The 22003-nt window shown below is 43.5% G+C and overlaps 2 protein-coding genes across 5 annotated transcripts in view; one reads left to right on the forward strand and one right to left on the reverse strand.

Moving 5' to 3' along the window:
- CDC20B (cell division cycle 20B) overlaps positions 1-12613 on the reverse strand; it is a 29751-nt gene extending 17138 nt beyond the window's left edge. The window contains exons 1-3 of the mRNA XM_075726414.1: positions 12608-12613; positions 3674-3890; positions 1952-2073 (exon numbers count right to left, since the gene is read on the reverse strand). Of these exons, the coding sequence (XP_075582529.1) occupies positions 1952-2073; positions 3674-3890; positions 12608-12613 (345 nt within the window). The remainder of the gene's footprint in view (positions 1-1951; positions 2074-3673; positions 3891-12607) is intronic.
- Positions 12614-13413: 800 nt separating this feature from the next.
- Positions 13414-17659, forward strand: GPX8 (glutathione peroxidase 8 (putative)). Of its 4 annotated transcripts, none has more exons than XM_009491816.2 (3): positions 13414-13620; positions 14229-14490; positions 17496-17659. In XM_009491816.2, the coding sequence occupies exons 1-3, from the start codon at positions 13414-13416 to the stop codon at positions 17657-17659; spliced, it is 633 nt and encodes a 210-aa protein (XP_009490091.1). The 4 variants fall into 4 exon arrangements, with proteins under 4 accessions (XP_009490091.1, XP_075582754.1, XP_075582755.1 ...); XM_075726639.1 differs by having other exon boundaries at positions 13414-13467; XM_075726640.1 differs by having other exon boundaries at positions 13414-13467; positions 14355-14490.
- Positions 17660-22003: the final 4344 nt, after the last annotated feature.

Consider the following 22003-nt stretch of genomic DNA (forward strand, 5'->3'; position numbering starts at 1 on the left):
GGAGCACCTCTCTTATGAGGAAAGGCTAAGAGAGTTGGGGTTGTTCAGCCTGGAGAAGAGAAGGCTGCAGGGTGACCTTATTGCGGCCTTTCAGTACTTAAAGGGGGCTTATAAGAAAGATAGGGACAGACTTAGCGGGGACTGTTGCAATAGGACAGGGGGTAATGGTTTTAAACTAAAAGACGGTAGATTCAGACTAGACATAAGGAAGACATTTTTTACAATGAGGGTAGTGAAACACTGGAATAGGTTGCCCAGAGAGGTTGCAGATGCCCCAGTCCCTGGAAAGACAGAGCTCTGAGCAATGTGATCTAGTTGAAGATGTCCCTGCTCACTGCAGGGGTTTTGGAGTAGATGACCTTTAAAGGTGTCTTCCAACCCAAACCATTCTATGACTCTATGACTAAGAGTGAAGACAATGACATGTACTAATCTTTTAAAAGATGTTACATTTTAAGGAAGGAAGAATGTTGTACATACATTATTTTGTAGAAAGTTCTTATCGTCTCACAAAAAAGTTTTATTAAATTTCTATGTGGCGTAGATTCAACTAAGATTACTAAACCCATTGAGTTGTGTATTTTAACAATTCCAAAATTCAGACTCTCCAATCAGACAATGGAGGGGAGCAGGAAGGAAGAAAGCACTGTTGTTGAAAGGAGGATTTTACAGACTGTTTTGCTTATTCAGAAAGGAAAGTGATTGCCCAAGGACTAGGTTTCCTAGAATGATGTAAAACCATGGTCTTTTTCCAACATCCAATGACCTTCAAGACTACAATAATTACAACATACCAATCAACAAGCCTGTTAGCCCACCTGTTCTGACACTACCTCCTTTTCTTAGAAGTTGAGCTTGATACCCTCACAGAAACTTCTCAATAATATTAATTAAGGATTATAAACCACTATAAGCAAGGACATTGAGTATGCATCTCTGAAGCATCCTTACTCAACAGTTATGGCCAAAACAGTAATCACATGAAAACAGCTATCAGCATCTTCGGTACTGGCCTTGCAACTGGTGCAATCAAGGAAAGGCAAGCACAAGAAAAAGCATGGTCACTGACTAAAAGTTTACAACTTAATATAGGAACAGTCACAATTAGATAGCACTAAAATAGAGAGGTGATTTTGACTGTAATGTTATAGCAATAACTTTACTAATACAGACAAGTATCACCATGCTTCACATGAGAAGTCAATTTTCAAGAAGTTAGTGAACAGAAACAGGTGGATGGCTGGAGCAGAGATTTATTTAAGATGACCAAAGAGCAATGAATAATTCCTAAAAAGAAAAAAAAAAATTGGTGTGTCAGTGTCCGCTAGGAAAAATAAAGGAATAAAGTGTACAGCAATAGAAAACAACACCTAAATGGGAAGTGATCTGAAATCTTTGTTTCACATGTTAGGCAGATTCCATGTGTTCTTTCATCCTTGGCCAAGAATCTGACCTTCTATTGTCATGACAAAAAACTTTATTCTCCGAAAGCTACTTTGTGGCAAATTTGTCATAGCACTTTGTTCCGTCAACGTGACAAAATGAACAGTTACTTCCTGCACAACTGAAGAAATCATCTTCTTCACACATAGTGGTTATTAAGGCAAGTAGAAAACTGAGTCATTCATGCTTTTCATGCCTATTTTTGACAATATACGTTTTCCCTCAGAGGTAACAAATGTATCTTGAGGGCTCTGTTAGCTCAGTTTCAAATTTAGTTTGCAGAATGATAGCCTGGAGGAAGGGGAGAGAAGCTGAATCAAATAAATGACAAAGCAATTGCTCCTGACATTTCTCTAGCAAACACTTCTTAAACGGACCTCCTCTTGTTACTGTTCTCAATGTCAGTAAGGTACTATCCGGGTAACAGATTCCAGGCCAAAGATAAGGTAAAAAAACACATCAGGAAAGCAAATATCCTACCTGTGCATTTGAATGTCACATTACTCACCTGTTTCTCTTCCATTTCAGCTCTCCTGTTATTCCTCCCTTCCAGACCTGCTGCAGCATGACTGCTAGGTACAGTCACAACAGTTTTCATGATGGAGAGTTTCTTAGGCACCTGAGGTGTCACTGGAAAAACAACTTTAATGGAAACAATACCTTTAAAAAACATACACAGAGATATTTGTCAAGTACGTTTCAGAATAGCACTGATTTTGTAATAACAATACTCTAACAGCAGATCTGACACACTAAGTGGGACAATGCAAATACCAACATTTGAACCAGTCACCCTGCTTTTCTTTTGTCACTGAAGAGAAAGAGACATTTCTACAGCATTATTCATCTTATCCTGAAAGAGATGTCTAAAAAAGGTCAGATTGATCATTCCCTTTGTAAAGTGCCTGTTTACTACTGCAGCTCATATCCAGCCTTAGATTATTGACCTGATCCTACCCCACAGGAAATCAATATCTGATTTCCCAGAGCCATACAGGCTTTCACCACTGGTAGTAGAGCATGCAGGAGTTTCTGAAGTAGGGAAGACTTCACCTTGGCTTAGAACCTGAGCATCCTAGAGCTGGGCATGTGTTATTGAACAGTTCTGCTATTCCTCTTAGCAGAAGACAGAATTGCACTTTGTGCCCAACAGCCATGTCATTGTAGGAACACATCCTCAACACCAAACAGCATCTTTTATTTGCTCTCTAAAGATTTCAATTATTAATCAAGGACTGAGCCTTGTTTAGTTCCCTAGATCTTCCAGGAAGCTGCTCTTGTACATGTAGCATGTAAACCCTTCCCCACTTTCCTCTAGCACAGCTGGAAGTAGGAGTCAGTGAATTCAAAGGCTCGTTTAACCTTTCCTCAGCTCCCTGTGTTGTTGATGGAGAGAAACAGCCTCCCCTAGAGTCAGTTCCTCTCCAGACCAAGTCAGAGTACTGAAAGTCTGACCTGTGCTCTGAATGGCCCTCAGGTAAGTCTCTCCCAAAGGTGAGTGTGAGTGTCCCTTGGCTGCTGTCCCTTTGTCAATACCTGAAGCCTTAGGCATTGGAGGAGAGACAGTAACACAGGACAAGCTTCTCCTTCAGTGAGCATACGTTATACCACATCCAGGCATGCAGACCGGTCCAGGTTCTGCAGTCATGGCCAGGTCTGCAGTAGCTGTGTGTAAGGCAAAGGAGAAGCAGAAGGAAGGGGAGAGGCCTGTATGAATTCTCCTGCCCTCCTGTCAGTTACTGTTAACTATTCCAGATATGAAGATGCAGCAACAAACTCTCCGCACTGTTACAGCCCAGTGCAACTTAAACCCAGCCCAATACAGACCCCATCATAGAGGAAAAAAAGATTGGTCTGCATTGCTTGGCTGGGGATGAGACTTTATTTTCTCTCTCTCCTTTCACCCCCCCCCCCAGCCTTGATGTCAGCTGTCTGTATGACCTGCTGTCCTAGGCTGTCTGTGCGCTGCTAACAGGAACCTTGGGCCCAGCTTTCCTCTCACAACAGCAGTGTACTCCTGCTGAGAGGATGCTGGCCCTGAGCTTGCTCTGCCTGTGAAGGTCTGCACAGACTGCTGCTGCTGCACGCTGCCATAGCCAGAGCCCCCGACAACTGGGACACAGGGGAACACCAACCCACACCTTACACTGATTCCCCACTCTGGGTTATTTAGAAGTCCCTGCACGAGGCCATCCTCTATAGGAAAATGTTCCTTTGCATGCTGCCTGACCTGGAGCCTTCCCAGGTGTGCTGATGAGCCGCCCCGCGCCGGTGGCCCCGAGCCCCGCCGGGCAGCGGGCCCTCCGCCGCCCCTCCGCGCCGCCTGCCGCGTGCCGCTGCTGCCATCTTGTGACAAGAGGGCTGCTCGCCACCGGAGCGCGGGCCGCCAGCTTCCTCCTAATGGAGCTCTCAAACCTGGAGTAGGCCGTTCTTTCGGAGTCGGGGACCTGCACAAGTGAAAGGAGACAAAACACCACAGTTAGCCATGCCTTAATATCATAACGTCCCTTCACGCTGTTTCAAGTTTTCCGCTGCCACGCTGTCGTGGTTTAGCCCCAGCCAGCAACTCAGCACCACGCAGCCGCTCGCTCACTCCCCCTACCCCGATGGGATGGGGGAGAGAATCGGAGGAGTAAGAGTGAGAAACACTCCTGGGTTGAGATAAGAACAGTTTCATAATTGAAATAAAGTAAAATAGTAATGCTAATAGTAACAGTATAATAATGATAATAATAATAATGATACACGAAGCAAGTGATGCACAATGCAATTGCTCACCACCCGCTGACCGATACCCAGACAGTTCCCGAGCAGCGATCGCTGCTCCCCGGCCAACCCCCCCCCCAGTTTATATACTGAGCATGATGTCATATGGTATGGAATAGCCCTTTGGCCAGTTTGGATCAACTATTCTGGCTGTGCCCCCTCCCAGTTTCTTGTGCCCCTGGCAGAGCATGGGAAGCTGAAAAAGTCCTTGACTAGCATAAGCAGTACTCAGCAACAACTAAAAACATCAGCATGTTATCAACATTCTTCTCCTACTAAATCCAAAACACAGCACTATGCCTGCTGCTAGGAAGAAAATTAACTCTATCCCAGCCGAAACCAGGACAGTATCCACCCCTTATTCTATACCATCTACGTCATGCACAGGCCCTCCCCTTTCCAATGTGTTCTAATTAATCACCACCGCTTTCCCTATCTTGATATACACACAGATATCATTCCCTTCGTCTATGGCCCATCCCTCTAAAATGTCCATTGAGTTCATTTAGCCCATGACTTTGGGTTCCATCTGTCATCACAGTCTTTCAGAGCAGGAGAGGTGGTGTGCAGTGTTGGACTGTTCCATGCTGAAGTCAGTTCTCATTCCAACATGGTTTCATCAAAGTTCATTTTCATTAAGCTGGGCAATTCTTACTGCAATACCATTGATGCGGCATATAGCAATCATAATATACAGTATTATATACTTAATATTAACCTACTATATTATTATATTAACATGCAGTTAAGAGATAACATATGGTTAAGAGATAACATACAGTATTATAAAGCAATTAATATTATACAATTCAGTTCATTGGCTATTTTCACCCAAAATCAAATTCCCTTGAGGTACACATTGGGCTTCCCCATCCTTTCGCATCACCCACTAAGTGCACCCAGGTCCTTGAGCAAAAGCAATCCCACGAATGGGTTTGCCTTTGCCAGAGGGGGAAGTAACCCAGACTGTCTTCCCCAACATATTTTTCATGTGCACTACAGGAACTTTATCTCCTTCTACAGTACGTAAAAGTTTTGATTGGGCAGGGCCAGCTCGATTGGCAGATCCCCTGGTGTTGACTAACCAGGTGGCTTTTGCTAAATGCGTATCCCAATGTTTAAACGTCCCAGCACCCATTGCTCTCAGGGTAGTCTTTAACAATCCATTGTATCGCTCAATTTTCCCGGAGGCTGGTGCATGGTAAGGGATGTGATACACCCACTCAATGCCGTGCTCTTTGGCCCAGGTGTCTATGAGGTTGTTTCGGAAATGAGTCCCGTTGTCTGACTCAATTCTTTCTGGGGTGCCATGTCGCCACAGGACTTGCTTTTCAAGGCCCAGGATGGTGTTCCGGGCGGTGGCATGGGGCACGGGATATGTTTCCAACCATCCAGTGGTTGCTTCCACCATGGTGAGCACATAGCGCTTGCCTTGGCGGGTCTGTGGGAGCGTGATGTAATCAATCTGCCAGGCCTCCCCATATTTATATTTCAGCCGTCGTTCACTATACCCGAGGGGCTTGAACTGCTTGGCTTGCTTGATTGCAGCGCATGTTTCACACTCATGAATAACCTGTGCAATACTGTCCATAGTTAAGTCCACCCCTCGATCACGAGCCCATTTATACGTTGCATCCCTTCCTTGATGGCCTGAAGCGTCATGGGCCCACCGAGCTATAAATAATTCACCCTTATGTTGCCAGTCCAAATCCACCTGAGCCACTTCAATCTTAGCAGCCTGATCTACTTGCTGGTTGTTTTGATGTTCTTCAGTGGCCCGACTCTTAGGTACATGAGCATCTACATGACAAACTTTTACAACCAGGTTCTCTACCCGGGCAGCAATATCTTGCCACAATGCGGCAGCCCAGATTGGTTTGCCTCTGCGCTGCCAGTTGCTCTGCTTCCATTGCTGCAGCCACCCCCACAGGGCATTTGCCACCATCCATGAGTCAGTATAGAGATAAAGGACTGGCCACTTTTCTCTTTCAGCAATATCTAAAGCCAGCTGGATGGCTTTCACCTCTGCAAACTGACTCGACTCCCCTTCTCCTTCAGCAGTTTCTGCGACTTGTCGTATAGGACTCCATACAGCAGCTTTCCACCTCCGATGCTTTCCCATGAGACGACAGGACCCATCAGTGAACAGGGCATATTGCTTTTCATTTTCTGGCAATTTATTATACAGTGGGGCCTCTTCAGCACGTGTCACCTCCTCCTCTGGTGATATTCTAAGGTTTTTTCCTTCTGGCCAGTCCATGATCACTTCCAAGATTCCTGGGCGACTGGGGTTTCCTATTCGAGCCCGTTGTGTGATCAATGCAACCCACTTACTCCATGTAGCATCAGTTGCATGATGTGTAGAGGGGACCCTCCCTTTGAACATCCAGCCCAACACCGGCAGTCGGGGTGCCAGCAGGAGCTGTGCTTCAGTACCAGCCACTTCTGAAGCAGCTTGAACCCCTTCATATGCTGCTAGTATCTCCTTCTCAGTTGGAGTATAGCGGGCTTCGGATCCTCTGTATCCCCGACTCCAAAACCCTAGGGGTCGACCTCGAGTCTCCCCTGGTGCTTTCTGCCAGAGGCTCCAGGTAGGGCCATTCTCCCCGGCTGCAGTGTAGAGCACATTTTTAATATCCTGCCCTGCCCGGACTGGCCCAAGGGCTACTGCATGAACTATCTCACGTTTAATTTGTTCAAAGGCTTGTTGTTGCTCAGGGCCCTATTTGAATTCGTTCTTCTTCCGGGTCACTTGATAGAGAGGGCTTACGATCTGGCTGTAATTTGGAATATGCATTCTCCAAAACCCCACAACGCCTAAGAAAGCTTGTGTTTCCTTTTTGCTAGTTGGTGGGGACATAGCTGTTATTTTGTTGATCACATCCATTGGGATCTGACGACGTCCATCTTGCCATTTTATTCCTAAAAACTGGATCTCCTGTGCAGGTCCCTTGACCTTACTCTGTTTTATAGCAAAACCAGCCTTCAGAAGGATTTGGACTATTTTCTTTCCCTTCTCAAAAACTTCTTCTGCTGTGTTGCCCCACACAATGATGTCATCAATGTACTGCAGATGTTCTGGAGCTTCACCCTGTTCCAGTGCTGTCTGGATCAGTCCATGGCAAATGGTGGGGCTGTGCTTCCACCCCTGGGGCAGTCGGTTCCAGGTGTACTGAACACCCCTCCAGGTAAAAGCAAACTGGGGTCTGCACTCTGCTGCCAAAGGGATGGAGAAAAATGCATTAGCAATATCAATTGTGGCATACCACTTAGCTGCCTTTGACTCCAGTTCATATTGGAGTTCTGGCATGTCTGGCACGGCAGCACTCAGCAGCGGTGTAACTTCGTTCAGGCCACGATAGTCCACTGTTAGTCTCCACTCCCCATTAGACTTTTGCACTGGCCATATGGGACTGTTAAAGGGTGAGCGAGTCTTGCTGATCACTCCCTGGCTCTCCAGTCGACGAATCAGGTTATGGATGGGAATCAGGGAGTCTCGGTTGGTGCGATATTGCCACCTGTGCACAGTTGTGGTAGCAATCGGCACCTGTTGTTCCTCAACCTTCAGCAACCCTACAATCGAAGGGTCCTCTGAGAGACCGGGCAAGGTGGACAACTGTTTAATTTCCTCTGTCTCCAAAGCAGCTATACCAAAAGCCCACCGGTACCCTTTTGGGTCCTTGAAATACCCTCTCCTGAGGTAGTCTATGCCAAGGATGCACGGAGCATCTGGGCCAGTCACAATGGGGTGCTTTTGCCACTCATTCCCAGTTAGGCTCACTTCAGCTTCCAGTACAGTTAGCTGTTGGGATCCCCCTGTCACTCCAGAAATACAAATGGGTTCTGCCCCTCTATAGTTTGATGGCATTAGCGTGCACTGTGCACCAGTGTCCACTAGAGCCTTATACTCCTGTGGGTCTGACGTTCCAGACCATCGAATCCACACAGTCCAGTAAACCCGGTTGTCCCTTTCCTCCACCTGGCTGGAGGCAGGGCCCCTCTAACACTGGTCACAGTATTTGCTGTTTACTTCCTGTAAATGTGAATCAAAAGTCCCCTGATCAAGGTCGGAAGTAAAATTAGCCCTCTTACTCTGTCTCGGGAACTGCTCACTGGAAACTGAAGCTGCAATTTTCCTGGGAGAACCGCCTTTTCTAATAGTTTTTCCTTGCAACTCACGCACCCGTGCCTCTAAGGTTGAGGTGGGTTTTCCATCCCACTTTCTCATGTCCTCTCCATAATCACGCAGGTAAAACCACAGGGTGCCCCGTGGTGTGTATCCTCTATATCCTCTCTCTTGAGCATAGGGACGTTGACTCCTAATGGCTGAGACACTGGTCCGTGTAGGTGGGGAGTAGGACAGATCCTCTCTGAGTTGTTGAAACTCTTGGCACAGTTTTTCCACAGCCGAGACACAGGCCCGTAGGGAGGAAGAGAGCTTTTCTTCATAGTCCCGGAGTTGTCTAGCCACTTCATCCACCGTTGGTGCCTCGTCGTCTTTCCAGGCTAGTATTGCCAACGAGTTGGAATACGATGCTGGTGCGCTCCGTACCACCTTCCGCCACATGGATTGTGTGCACCTGACTTCATCTGGGTCTTTGGTTAACTGTTCATCATTCAGGTCACTGTAAATCACCTCCAGCACGCCTAATTCCCTCAGGTACTGGATACCTTTCTCTACGGTGGTCCATTTGCTTGGGCGGTATAAAACATCCTCCTTGAAGGGATACCTTTCCTTCACGCTTGACAGAAGTCGCCTCCAGAGGCTGAGCGGTTTTGCCCCTTTTCCAATTGCTTTGTCAATGCCCCCTTCCCTGGAAAGGGATCCCAGCTGCTTGGCTTCCCTACCCTCTAAATCCAGGCTACTGGCCCCGTTATCCCAGCATCGGAGCAGCCAGGTGATGATGTGCTCGCCTGGATGACGACCGAAATCTTTTCGCATATCTCGCAGCTCACTCAGGGATAGGGATCGGGTGGTCACCGTCTCATTTATGGGTTCTTCCTCCTCTGGTTCTCGTGATGGCCCTGGTTCATCTTCATCCCTTACTAAACGAACTGATTTCCTCGTGTATTTTTTCTTCTGTATAGGGGCAACTGATACCGGCGCAGGTTGGTTCTCTGGTTTAGCCGCAGTGTCTGTCACTGGGGTTTGAGTAGCCGCAGTGCCCATGGCTGTGGTTTGAGTAGCCGCAGTGCTCATGGCTGTGGCTGGAGTAGCCACAGTGCCTGGGGCAGGGGTTTGAGTAGCTGCAAGGCCTGTAGTGGGGGTTGGAGTAGCCGCAGGGCCTGTAGTGGGGGTTTGAGTAGCCACAGTGCTTGTTGTTTTGTCATCAGATCCAGAGACCTTCTCTTTCTTTTGAGGGTACTGATTAGTGTTGACCACGGCTCGATAGGCATGGGCCAGTCCCCAGCATGTTGCAATGAGTTGTGTCTCTCTGGAGCTACCAGGGTGACAACATACTTCTTCCAAATACTTTACTAATTCTTCAGGATTCTGCACTTGTTCAGGGGTGAAGTTCCAAAACACTGGAGGTCCCCACTGCCCTAGGTACTTGCGCATACGATCCCACACACCCTGCCACTCATAAGCCTTGGGGTAGATCTCTGGATTGTATTTTTAAACTGCTTACTGACCTTTATCAAAACGGAAACAACATTCCCAAGAATTATCAATAGAAGTATCTTAACTGCCCAGGGGTGTTCAAGATACTGGAAAGTTGTTGTAATGAAGGAGGAAACATCATAGAAGAAAGCAGCAAAGGTGCCATTCTGTATTTCCTCCACAACAAGCCTCTCAGAGTAAGAAGTATAATTGCTAACTCTCTCTATGAGGTAGTACCCGAAGTACAGTAGTGACTTCTGTATGAAACCCAAATACCAAAGAATGCTCAAGGTCAGGGTTTTGATAAGGAGCCTCCCAAGCAAAAGATCATGAATCACTGCAGAGCATAGCACACTACACAAACTGACAACAAGCTTTAACGCGTGCTGCAAAAAAAAGAACATGGTGCAGACCAGATGAACTAATATCGTGACCGGCAACTGTTAACAGACTCCTTAATACACTCTGGTTAATCTGTTGTTATCTCAAACCCTTCGTGCCCCACGTTGGGCGCCAAAAAGGACTGTCGTGGTTTAGCCCCAGCCAGCAACTAAGCACCACGCAGCCGCTCGCTCACTCCCCCTACCCCGATGGGATGGGGGAGAGAATCGGAGGAGTAAGAGTGAGAAACACTCCTGGGTTGAGATAAGAACAGTTTCATAATTGAAATAAAGTAAAATAGTAATGCTAATAGTAACAGTATAATAATGATAATAATAATAATGATACACGAAGCAAGTGATGCACAATGCAATTGCTCACCACCCGCTGACCGATACCCAGACAGTTCCCGAGCAGTGATCGCTGCTCCCCGGCCAACCCCCCCCAGTTTATATACTGAGCATGACGTCATATGGTATGGAATAGCCCTTTGGTCAGTTTGGATCAACTATTCTGGCTGTGCCCCCTCCCAGTTTCTTGTGCCCCTGGCAGAGCATGGGAAGCTGAAAAAGTCCTTGACTAGCATAAGCAGTACTCAGCAACAACTAAAAACATCAGCATGTTATCAACATCCTTCTCCTACTAAATCCAAAACACAGCACTATGCCTGCTGCTAGGAAGAAAATTAACTCTATCCCAGCCGAAACCAGGACACACGCCACGTGGGCTCAGCCCACCTCAGAGCAGCAGGCCACGGGCATAGATAGTGGGCTAAGGACGGCTCCAGCAGCCAGTCACCTGGGTGGAGAAAGAGTGAGGAGATAAAAAAACAGGAAGAAGCAAATGTTTCTGGCCAGGTAAGTACCCCTGAATCAACTGGCACACAGAAAGCCTGTGGCAGAGAAGAAAACTGAATTGGTGTCGTTCATGCACTAGGCCACAGCACTGGCCTTTGAACGACCCAAGGCCTCTTCAGACATTTAGCATAAGATCCTGGGTCTGGTCTTCCCTGAGAGATGGGCATTTGGGCAAACCCACGTGCTGGCTGTCTGGAACCAGGTTGGCTTTCTGATCTTCACCCAAAGAAGGACTTAGCTCACTTCTGATTTCTACATCCTCTCATCACTGCTGTGGCTTGCTCATGTTATTATTTTGTACGTTATCTTACACTTTTTAATACATTAAGGTATAGTAAATGAAGAATAAATGAAGATTTATATTTCTTACTTTCAAATTCATTCACTGAGCAATTTGTGTCAGAAAAATGTAAGAATGTATCAAAATTTGAAATGTAAGAGCCTAGATAACATTGAATACAAGATTTTATTTTTCAGGCAGTTTTAAAGCAATGTTTTAGGGAAAACAGTGAAAGTAAGAACAGTAAGGAACCACAGCCAGTATAATAGACTTCTGGATCATTATTAGGTACTCCAGTAAATATTTATAACATATTAAGTCTTGTAATTTTTTTTTATTTTATTTCTGAAATAATATTAGATGCAAATTACAAGCTGTTGAGTCGTAACTTAGACACCAGGATTTTGCATGGATTTTCTGAAATCAAACATACTCAAAATGCTTTTAAAGTCAGTATTAGTCACCTGCATTTGCTTGTTGAGTACAGCTTTGTTCATTTCAGCACAGAAGCCTGTACCTTTTCTGTCCCCACCACCAAAACACCACACTCACAGGCCTCACTGCCAGGCAGAGATCAAGCCTTACATGTCCCTCAGATCACAGGAAACACCCATGCAAATACTGAAATTTCACAGTATTTCCCAAGCATCTCTCCGTTACATAGAACTGCATGAAACTCTCTAGTCTTGTTAAACAAGATGAACATGGACCTTATCTATTAGAGAACATTATAGAAATGGTTGAACATACCACTGTGATCTTGTACAAATCAGGGATAGTTGAGGTGACATCAAAGTCACTGAAAAGCAACAGACCCCTAGATTCCAGGTTTCACCTTCAGAAAGTGCCATTCTATTTTCATCCTTTAAAATGCAGCTTCTAAGTACAGCAAAAAAAAATCAAGAGTCATAAGAAAAACCACTGAGACAGAAATCACTCTTCAGTGGTGGTTTGGACTGGGAGGAAAAGAAAGTTAGAAGAGACTGACAAGCAACGTGGGCTGAAAGTCAACTAATAGAAAAGCCCAAGAACAGAAATGTGATGAGGACAAAACAAAATCCTGAAAGCTGAGAGGAAGAGAGGGAATAGCAAATGGACAGAAAGAAAGAGGGAAGAAATGACCAAGGGAAGACATGAAAAAAAGACGGACAAAATTTTATTTTTTCCATAACTGAGTTGTAACCACTGCATGTTGATGTGCCTTCAGAAACCAAAAGCAACAGGCAAATACCTTTAAAATATAAACCAATAAAAATTAAGACAGATAAGACACCAGACCTGCATGGCTCTAAAGTTCAGAGTGCCCTTCGCAATTGCCTCGGCAAAACACCACTGGAGCTGCCTGGCTTGGACCTGAGATGCTTAGCTAACTCATTCTTCTCTTCCATCTTCTCATGTCAGCACAGCTAGTTGCCAGTTAGCCGGTAGCAATAAAAATAGCAACCTATTTTCCTGCATCAGCTGCCCCTCCCATTACAAAAAAAAAAAAAATAAATTGTTTTCTTCCCTTATGCCAGCCTATAAACCAGGAGTTTTTCTCTGCCCCACATGCTGTAAAAGAGTTTTGCAAACAAAGCTGCCTGTGATCCCACAGCAGGTGATGAGAGGCAGGACAGAGGCTGTAAACTGGATGGCTTCTGCCATATTGCCCTCCTTTTACCTCAACAGCTGGCCCCAAACTGCTTCTCCAGGTCTGTCTGATAGCATAGGTGCCTGCTGCTGAACTCTGCCAGGGACACCCAAGGGGCCCAGGGGATGTGCGAGAGCTGCACTACAGACCCACAAAAGAGGCCCCTCTCAAGACAGTGTGCAAACACTGGAGTATCCCACACAGGTCAGTTAAACAGAGCAATCAGCATCCTTAGGTGATGGGTATACACTTTTCATATATGCCTTTCTTTCTTTCCCAGCCAGAGAGGTTTCTGTGCTTCACCCAAGAGCTCTGAAGCCCAGCAGAAGCACTGTGAAATGAAACAGCCGCTTCTGCAACAGGGAATTCTTTCCAGCCCAAGCACGGAGTTTCATATTTCAACTCCTCCTTCACATTCCAGGCCTGCCCAGGCTCCTCTCCAAAGATTTCGAAAATGGAGCCTCTCACAACTACTTACCCTCTGAAATACTCAGTGCCCAAAGCCAGGGTCTTTGTTGTCTTTCTGTCGATGGTTTTGTGTACTGCCATTCTCTGCCTGCTGCAAGTCAGATTTTTTAAACCTAAAATCAAAGATTTTTATTCTTTCGAAGTCAAGGATTCACGAGGAAGGATCGTTTCCTTGGAGAAGTACAGAGGGAAAGTAAGTTGCAACTTCATTATATCTTTGTGTTGAATCCTCACTGAAAAACAGGTCTCCATTTGTAAGTTAACAAAAAGTTTGGTTATGGGACTTTTCAGCAGAGATTTGTGCTAAATTCCTGTTTTTCAAACAGTAAGCTGGAGAGAAATTTATTGTATCTAGGCCTGCTCCAGGAAGTAAGTATTAGATGTAGTAAATAAAGAAAAATGGGTTTTCATATTCTTTATTGTAAATCAATATAGCCTAACAACACAATTTGTGCATTTTAATCTTAGTTAAGAATGGTAGCATGTTGTGTTGAATTCTGGAAGTTGATCTAGTAAATATGATTTTAGTGCCTGTCCTAAATATCTGCTTTTTTACATGCTTATATTTAAACAAAGCTGTAAGTGTATCCATTTATTGGATTTTTAAAACAGGTTGTCTGAAAGTAAGTATCTGAAGCTGCTATCATCCTTATCTGTTTAATCAAATTATGATCAGACATTAAATTTAGCCTTCAGGCAGGAGCGATTGTGGTAGTGGGAGATGCCATTTTAAGACTAAATTGTAATCACTATGCCATCTCTAGTTTTTTCTCTTACTCTTATAACTTTATTTCTCTGAAGGCAACTTTGGTTGTAAACGTGGCCAGTTACTGCCAACACACAGACAAAAATTACATCGCACTGCAAGAGCTACACAGAGAATTTGGTCCCTCCCACTTCACTGTGCTGGCTTTTCCCTGCAACCAGTTCGGAGAATCAGAGCCTAGTTCAAGCCAGGAAATAGAATCTTTTGCCAAAGGAAACTATGGAGTAACCTTCCCTGTTTTCCACAAAATCAAGATCCTAGGATCAGAAGCAGAGCCTGCCTTTAAATTTCTAATAGGTAACTATTTTCTTTTATATATCAAGCTGCCTGTAACCACGGTATTCTCCCTAAATTCCAGCCTGAGTTTGTTTGTCAGCAAAGAGTCTTCATAGTCTATGTAGAAAAAGAGGCATTCAGCATACAATTCATCTTGTTTCAATGTGGATATCAAAAATATGGTCAGAAGAGTTGTAGCCTGAAAGCATCCATTTCTTCCCAGTGATTATAAAAACAGCCTACTGTGACCAGCCCAGCTAGAAACATCCATTTTGTGGATGTATAAACTTGAGCACAAAGACTCCCACCTACAAAATCCCGTTTCAAATTATGTGACTTTTGTTGAAAAACAACTTTGCTCAAGGACAAAAATTTACCTATGGGGGTCTTAAAATTACTGGAAGATTTTACATAAACACATACAGATGAGAAGATTCCTGTTTTAGCAGAGTTGTATGTCCACCTTTATGTAAACTGTTTTGTAAAGCAGGATTATATATACTGCAGTTATATATAACCACTGCTTTGCATTAAATTGTCTTGTGAACTTCAGGGCCCAGCTGCAAAACCCACTCACATGAATGCTCCTATTACAGTAAGCATTTACTGACTTAGAGCCTCATACTCTCACAAGCAAAATGAAACTCTCTTCAGTTGACCAAAGAGCCTACAGACCCAAAGCCAACTTAAAAAGCCTCTCTGAATTTTCCTGAGCTTTGGCCAGGTCTTTGACCCATACTAAACACTGATATGTGAAAGAAAGGGTAATTAGAACATAACCCTTTTCTATCACATCATTTTAACTAGAAAACAAGGTAGGAGAAAGCCCAAACCTGTATTCCACGTCCCTGCCCCAAGATAGGATCACATTTACCCAAATCAGTACTGCACGTGTTTCTCCAGACTATTACAGTATGAGAGATTCCAAACCCTCCCAGTCTATTCCAGTTCTTCACAGCTCCTCTTGTCAGAAAGGTATTTCTGACATCTAAATGAAATCTTACACCACTTGAGTCTGTTGCTTCTTGCCATATCCTCTGTGATACCTCTTACGTATTTGAAAATTATTATCACTTTGGAGTCATTTAAGTGGTCACCATTGTCACTGTAACTGTGTTTCTTCCTACCTCCCCTTAGGCATATCACCAAAGACCTCAGGTAAAGCCTCGTTGCTCTGAGTTGCCTGATGCTCAGTGGAATTACTGAATGCACTCTGGAGGTGCCTCTCAGTTCATTGTAGAGGAGACTAGAGCATGTAGGTACCAGCTGGGTGGGATGAATCCAGATTCTAACTACCAGTGCAATCAGTATCAGACATTAATGCCTACACAGAAACAGAACAGCCATATTCACTCAGTCGGTTCTTATTTGACATGCTGGTCACCCACAAGGAGAAAGAGCCTGTGGTACTTAAATATTTTGAAATAAGGTCTTTCTTTTCCCCACATTCCTCTGTTTCACATGAGATTACTGGGCATCTTCAATTAAAGAAGCACCTGTTTTCTTCATGTAGCTGTCTTGAAAATCAGAAGGTTGAACATCTTCACGCTACACCCCCTTGTGACTGTGAATGCTAGCTACAATTTGTCCAGCACTGTCAGATAGTCTAGTGCAAAAAGAATCCATGGGCAGCATCAACATGGTGCCAAGACCTTTCTTTACACAACTGCTTCTTGTTGCTTTCATAGCAGTATAGCATTTTGTTGGGCCAGTGCAAGGTTTGTGGCCTCACCTTTCCTCAAATAATGTCCACTTCGTATGTGTTTGTACTTTGTAGGAGTTACCCATATGCATTAAGGAACCCTGGAAGAACATTCAGAGATGGTGTTATCATGGAATCATAGAATCGTTTAGATTGGAAAAGACCTTTAAGATCATCCAGTCCAACCATTAACCTAGCATTACCAAGTCCACCACTAAACCAGTTAAGGGTAGAGAAGCAATTCCATGTTTCCTGGCTTGGTGGCTGGATTATTTATAATGAAAGTAAAAACTGGGAATCAATAAGGTTGGAAAGGATCTCTAAGATCATCAGTCCAACCATCAACCCAACACCACCATGTCCACTAAACCATGTCCCAAAGTGCCACGTCTACCCATTTTTTGAACACTTCCAGGGATGGTGACTCCACCACCTCTCTGGGCAGCCTGTTCCAATGCTCGACCACCCTTTCCGTGAAGAAATTTTTCCTAATATCCAATCTAAATCTCCCCTGGCGCAGCTTGAGCCCATGTTGTATGTTATTTCAAGACCGATTCTAGATACAACGACTCACCAAATATATAATTGCTAGCAGGGCCAGAGCCTCCATGACATGAGCTTTACCGTACCCATTTGCTTGCCATGGTGTCCCCCTTACAGTCATGACATTATAAATGTAGTCCAATGGCAAAATTCAACCCATTGCTTCCAACAATCAGTGTAGGGTTCAGCACTGTTCCCCACTGGACACCTGTTCCCCAGTCAAAATCTCCTGGAGTTTTCTTTTAGTTCTTCTCTAAAAAGTGATTTCCCTCTAAACCTGTGAGGCTCTCCAAGGACAAAGCCAGACTCAAAAAACTGCTTCTGCCTCCTCTAGGAGCCACAGAGTTTGTTCATGGCCCCTTGATCTCGGAAATTATCTTGCCAGGTACACATCATAGCAAAGACACAGGTAAGGTTTGCCTCATGGGATGAAAGGAGCTGAATTAAGCCATCACCAGTATGACTTCCTGCTCCCATTTCACTTCCCCTAAACCGACAAAAAACTGGAGATTCCCCAAATGATTATGCAGCCCTCATATCCTCCTCCCTAGAAAGCAGAGCATAGTAAAAGTAAGAACTCTTAAAACAGTTTCACAAAAAGGGGAGAGCATCATTCACTTCCCACTTTTCAGATCATTAACACCAACCAGTAAATCCATGCCCAGACTACTAGCAAAGAACAAAGTGGGACTGCTTCAGCATAAATAGTTGAAGAATCACTGCAGGGTAATGAAACAATGATAAGTGTAATCACTAAAACAATCTGATGCCATTCTTACAGATTCTTCAAAGAAAGAGCCTCGATGGAATTTCTGGAAGTACCTTGTCAGCCCTGAAGGTAAAGTTGTGAAATTCTGGAGACCTGAAGAGCCCATAGAAAGTATCAAGCCAGAAGTAGCATCATTAATCAGGCAGATTATCATGAAAAAAAGAGAAGACCTCTGAAAAAGCCATTCACGCTGGCAATCCATTCAACAGCATGGGTACACAGCCTTACTACATTCCTGGGAAATGCTGCTAGAAGCTAAACCATCAGGTGATTTTACTTCTCTTTGGCGTTAGTATTTTCAGCTACACTATGTCTATTAATGTTGGACTGGCTCCTGCAACAGCCTTGAGATCCACTGAGGTTACTGAGAATGGCAAGGCACTCGGTACCTTGGAGGGCTGGACCTTCAATTTGCATAAAGTTCCTGAATGTTTCTGTAAATTGCTGACAATAGCTAATCACAACTGTCACAAACAGGGAGACAGCTAAAAAGAAGAGGATTTGTTGATAAAATACTTTGTATTTCCACAGAAGTATTTTGTTTCCCATCTACCATCAACAAATAGATTTTGATATTCCATTAACACATAATGGCCCTGACTGAAAGACATGGGGCCCAGAGGCATCATACCAGGGTTTTTAGAGACAAATACCACTGAAGATACCAGCTTTGCGATATCTTCTCAAGGAAGAATGAATTGTGAAGCTGTCAACTTAGTTGTAAAAAAACTGTACATAGAAAATAAAACTATCAAAAGAAAAATTGTAAAACTGTTTCGTTGCCTGCTTTGTATTTTGATTAATTTTACATTTTTAATACATTAATTTTACATGTCACTTTACAGCAACACCTTTAACCTCTTTAGCCTTCCCCATACATTTGCACTGCAGTACAGTGCCTCTGCTGTGAGCTCGTCTCCTGCTGTATCACCAGTCTTCTGACCTGGATGAAGGTAGGGCCTGTGTGAATATGCATGCTTGCTTACAGCAGGACTCAAGGGGCAATAAAAATCAACAGCCTGGCACTGTAACAGACTTCTTTGTGAGACAGTCCAAGACAATGCTCCCCAGCCATCTACCTCACATCTCTGGAATAAAACAACAGTCTTCAAGTAGAGGTAGAAGAAGGGGATGAAGGTTCATGCCTTAAGCCCCACTCTTCTCCCCTTGCAACGTCCCGTCCTGCATGTAACTGCAAATTCATTTCCAGTTCTGTTCCACTGCTCTATTTCAAACTGTCAAGTGTTTTGATTTATCTGTTTGATGAAGGGAGACAGTAAATTGGAATAAGGAACCTCATTCCAGCTGTCCAAGTCTTAAAGGAGGGCTGAGAGAATAGAAGTGAGAGAAAACAGTGTCTCAGAAGAGTTTTTTATATGAAAAATGACTGGTAGCAGTTCTCTTGTAAGACTAACAGTGACTGAAAATACCTGAAGTGCTTCAAAACATTTTCCAATAAAGATAGCCAATTAACTGTATTAAAAAGGTGAGAAATTCAAAAGCAATTTTAAAAAAATATATTTTTTATTCATCTATGGAATTCATTGAGAATTTCACAGAAAACCCCTGAAGGATAAGGACATAAAAAGATTTTAAAAGACTGAGTGATGAGACCGATGTGGAGGATTAAACAAAATCACCATCAATAATGACAACCATCATTTTGGAAGGGATGTCAAACCTATGCATGACAATTTTAGCCACTCTTAACTTTCAGAGATCAGTTAAGGCCCATGTTAGGGTCTAGTTAGTCCAAATGTGCCTACTGCTGGTGTTTTAGACCAGCCTCTGAGCTGTTTGCCATTAGCCCACAAGATTCCACATCCAATCCATCCAGACAGTTCCTGTTCTTATGCTGAGGTCCTTTGTTTTAATCATAGGATCGTTTGGGTTGGAAGGGGCCTTTAAAGGTCACCTAGTCCAGCCCCCTGCAATGAGCAGGCACATCTTCGACTAGATCAGGTTGCTCAGACCCCCGTCCCACCTGACCTTGAATGCTTCCAGGGATGGGGCATCTACAGCCTCTCTGGGCAACCTGTTCCAGTCTCCTCGTACATGTACAGTTCCAGCCCTGGGAACATTTGGCAGAACACATCAGGTAATTTTTGTCACATGTCCCTGATGCTTGATGGAGCAGGAAGGGAACTGAGATATGGATCTTCTCCCCTCACAGGGAGTAGTCTAGGTTCCACAGAACTCAGTGGCAGGACACAATGTTCTTCCCATAAATGGTGGATTATATCTTTATTTGAAAATGTACATGACTAAAACATGCATGTCCATTCATGTGTACTGCTATAGCTCCCTGCTTTTTGTATCCCTGAATAAAATAGGGTAGGTATAAAGAAATGTTGGGTGCTGTTAGTGGAACACCAGTGGGAAGAAAAGAAAAAAAAAAAAAAAAATCTATTTTAGTCCTGGTATTGCCTGAGAGTTACTCAGCATATGGGAAGTTTCACTCAAGTTCTTTAAATACCCTATGAAAGATAAACAGTGCAGTATCATCTTCTAGTTTGGAAGGGATCACGAGGGAAGGGAGTGTGCACACCTGGCTTGTGATTCACTCACTAAAGATCATACTCTGTTTTTCACAGGATAATCTTAAATAACCTAATGCCAGCACTAAGATCAAATATCTTTCCTGGTATTCAGAAATACCATGGGATATTAGCAAATGAGTGGACAGAATTATTTAACTCACTGTTTCCTGAATTACTTTTACTTCAGATTCCTAGAAAAAGGAGGTTTTGCCTGAGAAAACGGTCACTGAATTTCTTATTTCACCATTTGGTCACAATCCACTACAACCATCTTCTGTAGAAATTTGAATATAGGTACCATTCAGTCCTGAATCTACACAGAGTTTAAGTTTTTCAAAGTTTACTCTTAATTAACATTCCTCCAGAAACTCAGTTTGTTTGTATTACTTATTCTTCATGGGACATACCAGCTCTTCCAATGTACTATTTAGGGCAGATCACTGATACACGAATCACTTCTTTCTTAAAACCAAGTCACCAGTTATCCAGGGTGAAAATAAAGCCTCTTTAACTGCCAAATCTACACAGACTTGGAAAAGCAAATAAATAAAATGAAACTTAGAACAGTTATACAAGCACACACTTATCTGTAGTCAAAAGCCAAAGTAATACAAATACATGTTTGTAAAAATATCCCCTTACAGTTTATGTAGGATATAGCATATTAAAAAAATACTAAACTACAAATGCTATAAACAGATTAAAACCTATTTCTCAGATTCTTAAATAATCCCACCTATTTAAGATAAAACTGCCCTCTTAAGAATGTTAATGGAGTTCAGTCCATGAGTGTTGAAGTTTCTTCAACTCTATTTGAGCATAACCCAATGCATCCTTCATCCTAGCACTTCCTTCATTCCTACCTCATGCTTCCCTCATTCCTTAGGTCTGACATATCCAACAGATACCATTTAACGGTCAGCTCCTCTTTCCAAAAAATTGCCTGGAAGCGCAAGTATTCTAAATCGGTTTCAGTCGCCGGCTGGACATGTCCCTGTTAATCTACGCATTATCAGAAAATACTTGTTTGCTGAGCCCACTCATCAATGCTCCTGTAAACATTTAGTGGTGTGAGAGAAACATATTCACATAGGGCTCAAACCTGAAACTCTTACTTAATGCTTACATAATTTAGTAAATTCTTTAGAAATGAGTTGGATTAGCTGTCTAAATGTGTCAAACACAGTTACACTTATTTTTATATCCTATGTTCACTCAGTTTGCATAACCTAGCATAGCTCCTTTCAGTCAGGGCAACTAGGCAGGCATTGGGCCCCATACCAGCTAAGGATCTGATGGGGTATTTCTAATAACAGTGTTTATATTCTTGTCTCAACAGTGATGTGTTAATGTGGCAGTGTAGTCAGTTGCTGGTGTATGAAGAACAGCTAACTAACAATACACTGCCTAATCACCACACACAACACTAGGATCACCCTAATTCTGCAGACCATCACAAACATTGACGTCATTTCTCTTCCTAGGAGACCTTCAGTTTGCAATGCACATACAGCACCACCCAAATAAAGCAAGTAATTACAAAGAGTTTCTTTTGCATTCTGTAAGTGCCTCAAGTGCCAGGATGAGGACAGAGGTAATATTCCGTTGCCTGTTGCAGTATTTTTAATAGAAGCTTCCAGTGCAACATGAATCAAAAGGATCAGCATGCTTCCAGCCTTTATTCTTCTGAAGTACAATATTATGTTCTATTCAAATTGTGTCTCCTGGTTGGTAAGACTATGTGCAGTTGTTTTAAGGTATTGCTGTTCACAAATTAAGTTATTCTGAGAAGCAAGGGGAGAAGAAAAACTCTGAAGTTTACTTTTTTTAATAGAATGGAAAGGCAATTATTTTTCAGATACAGCATTCAGGCAGTTAGTGAAAGTGATTTTAAGCCTTTCCAGCATCTAATTACTCAGTTTAAAAAAAAAAAAACAAAAACCAACCACACACCACCACCCCCAAAACCAAAAAACTTGC

Source organism: Pelecanus crispus, chromosome Z, assembly GCF_030463565.1.
Source record: "Pelecanus crispus isolate bPelCri1 chromosome Z, bPelCri1.pri, whole genome shotgun sequence".
NCBI lineage: Eukaryota > Metazoa > Chordata > Aves > Pelecaniformes > Pelecanidae > Pelecanus > Pelecanus crispus.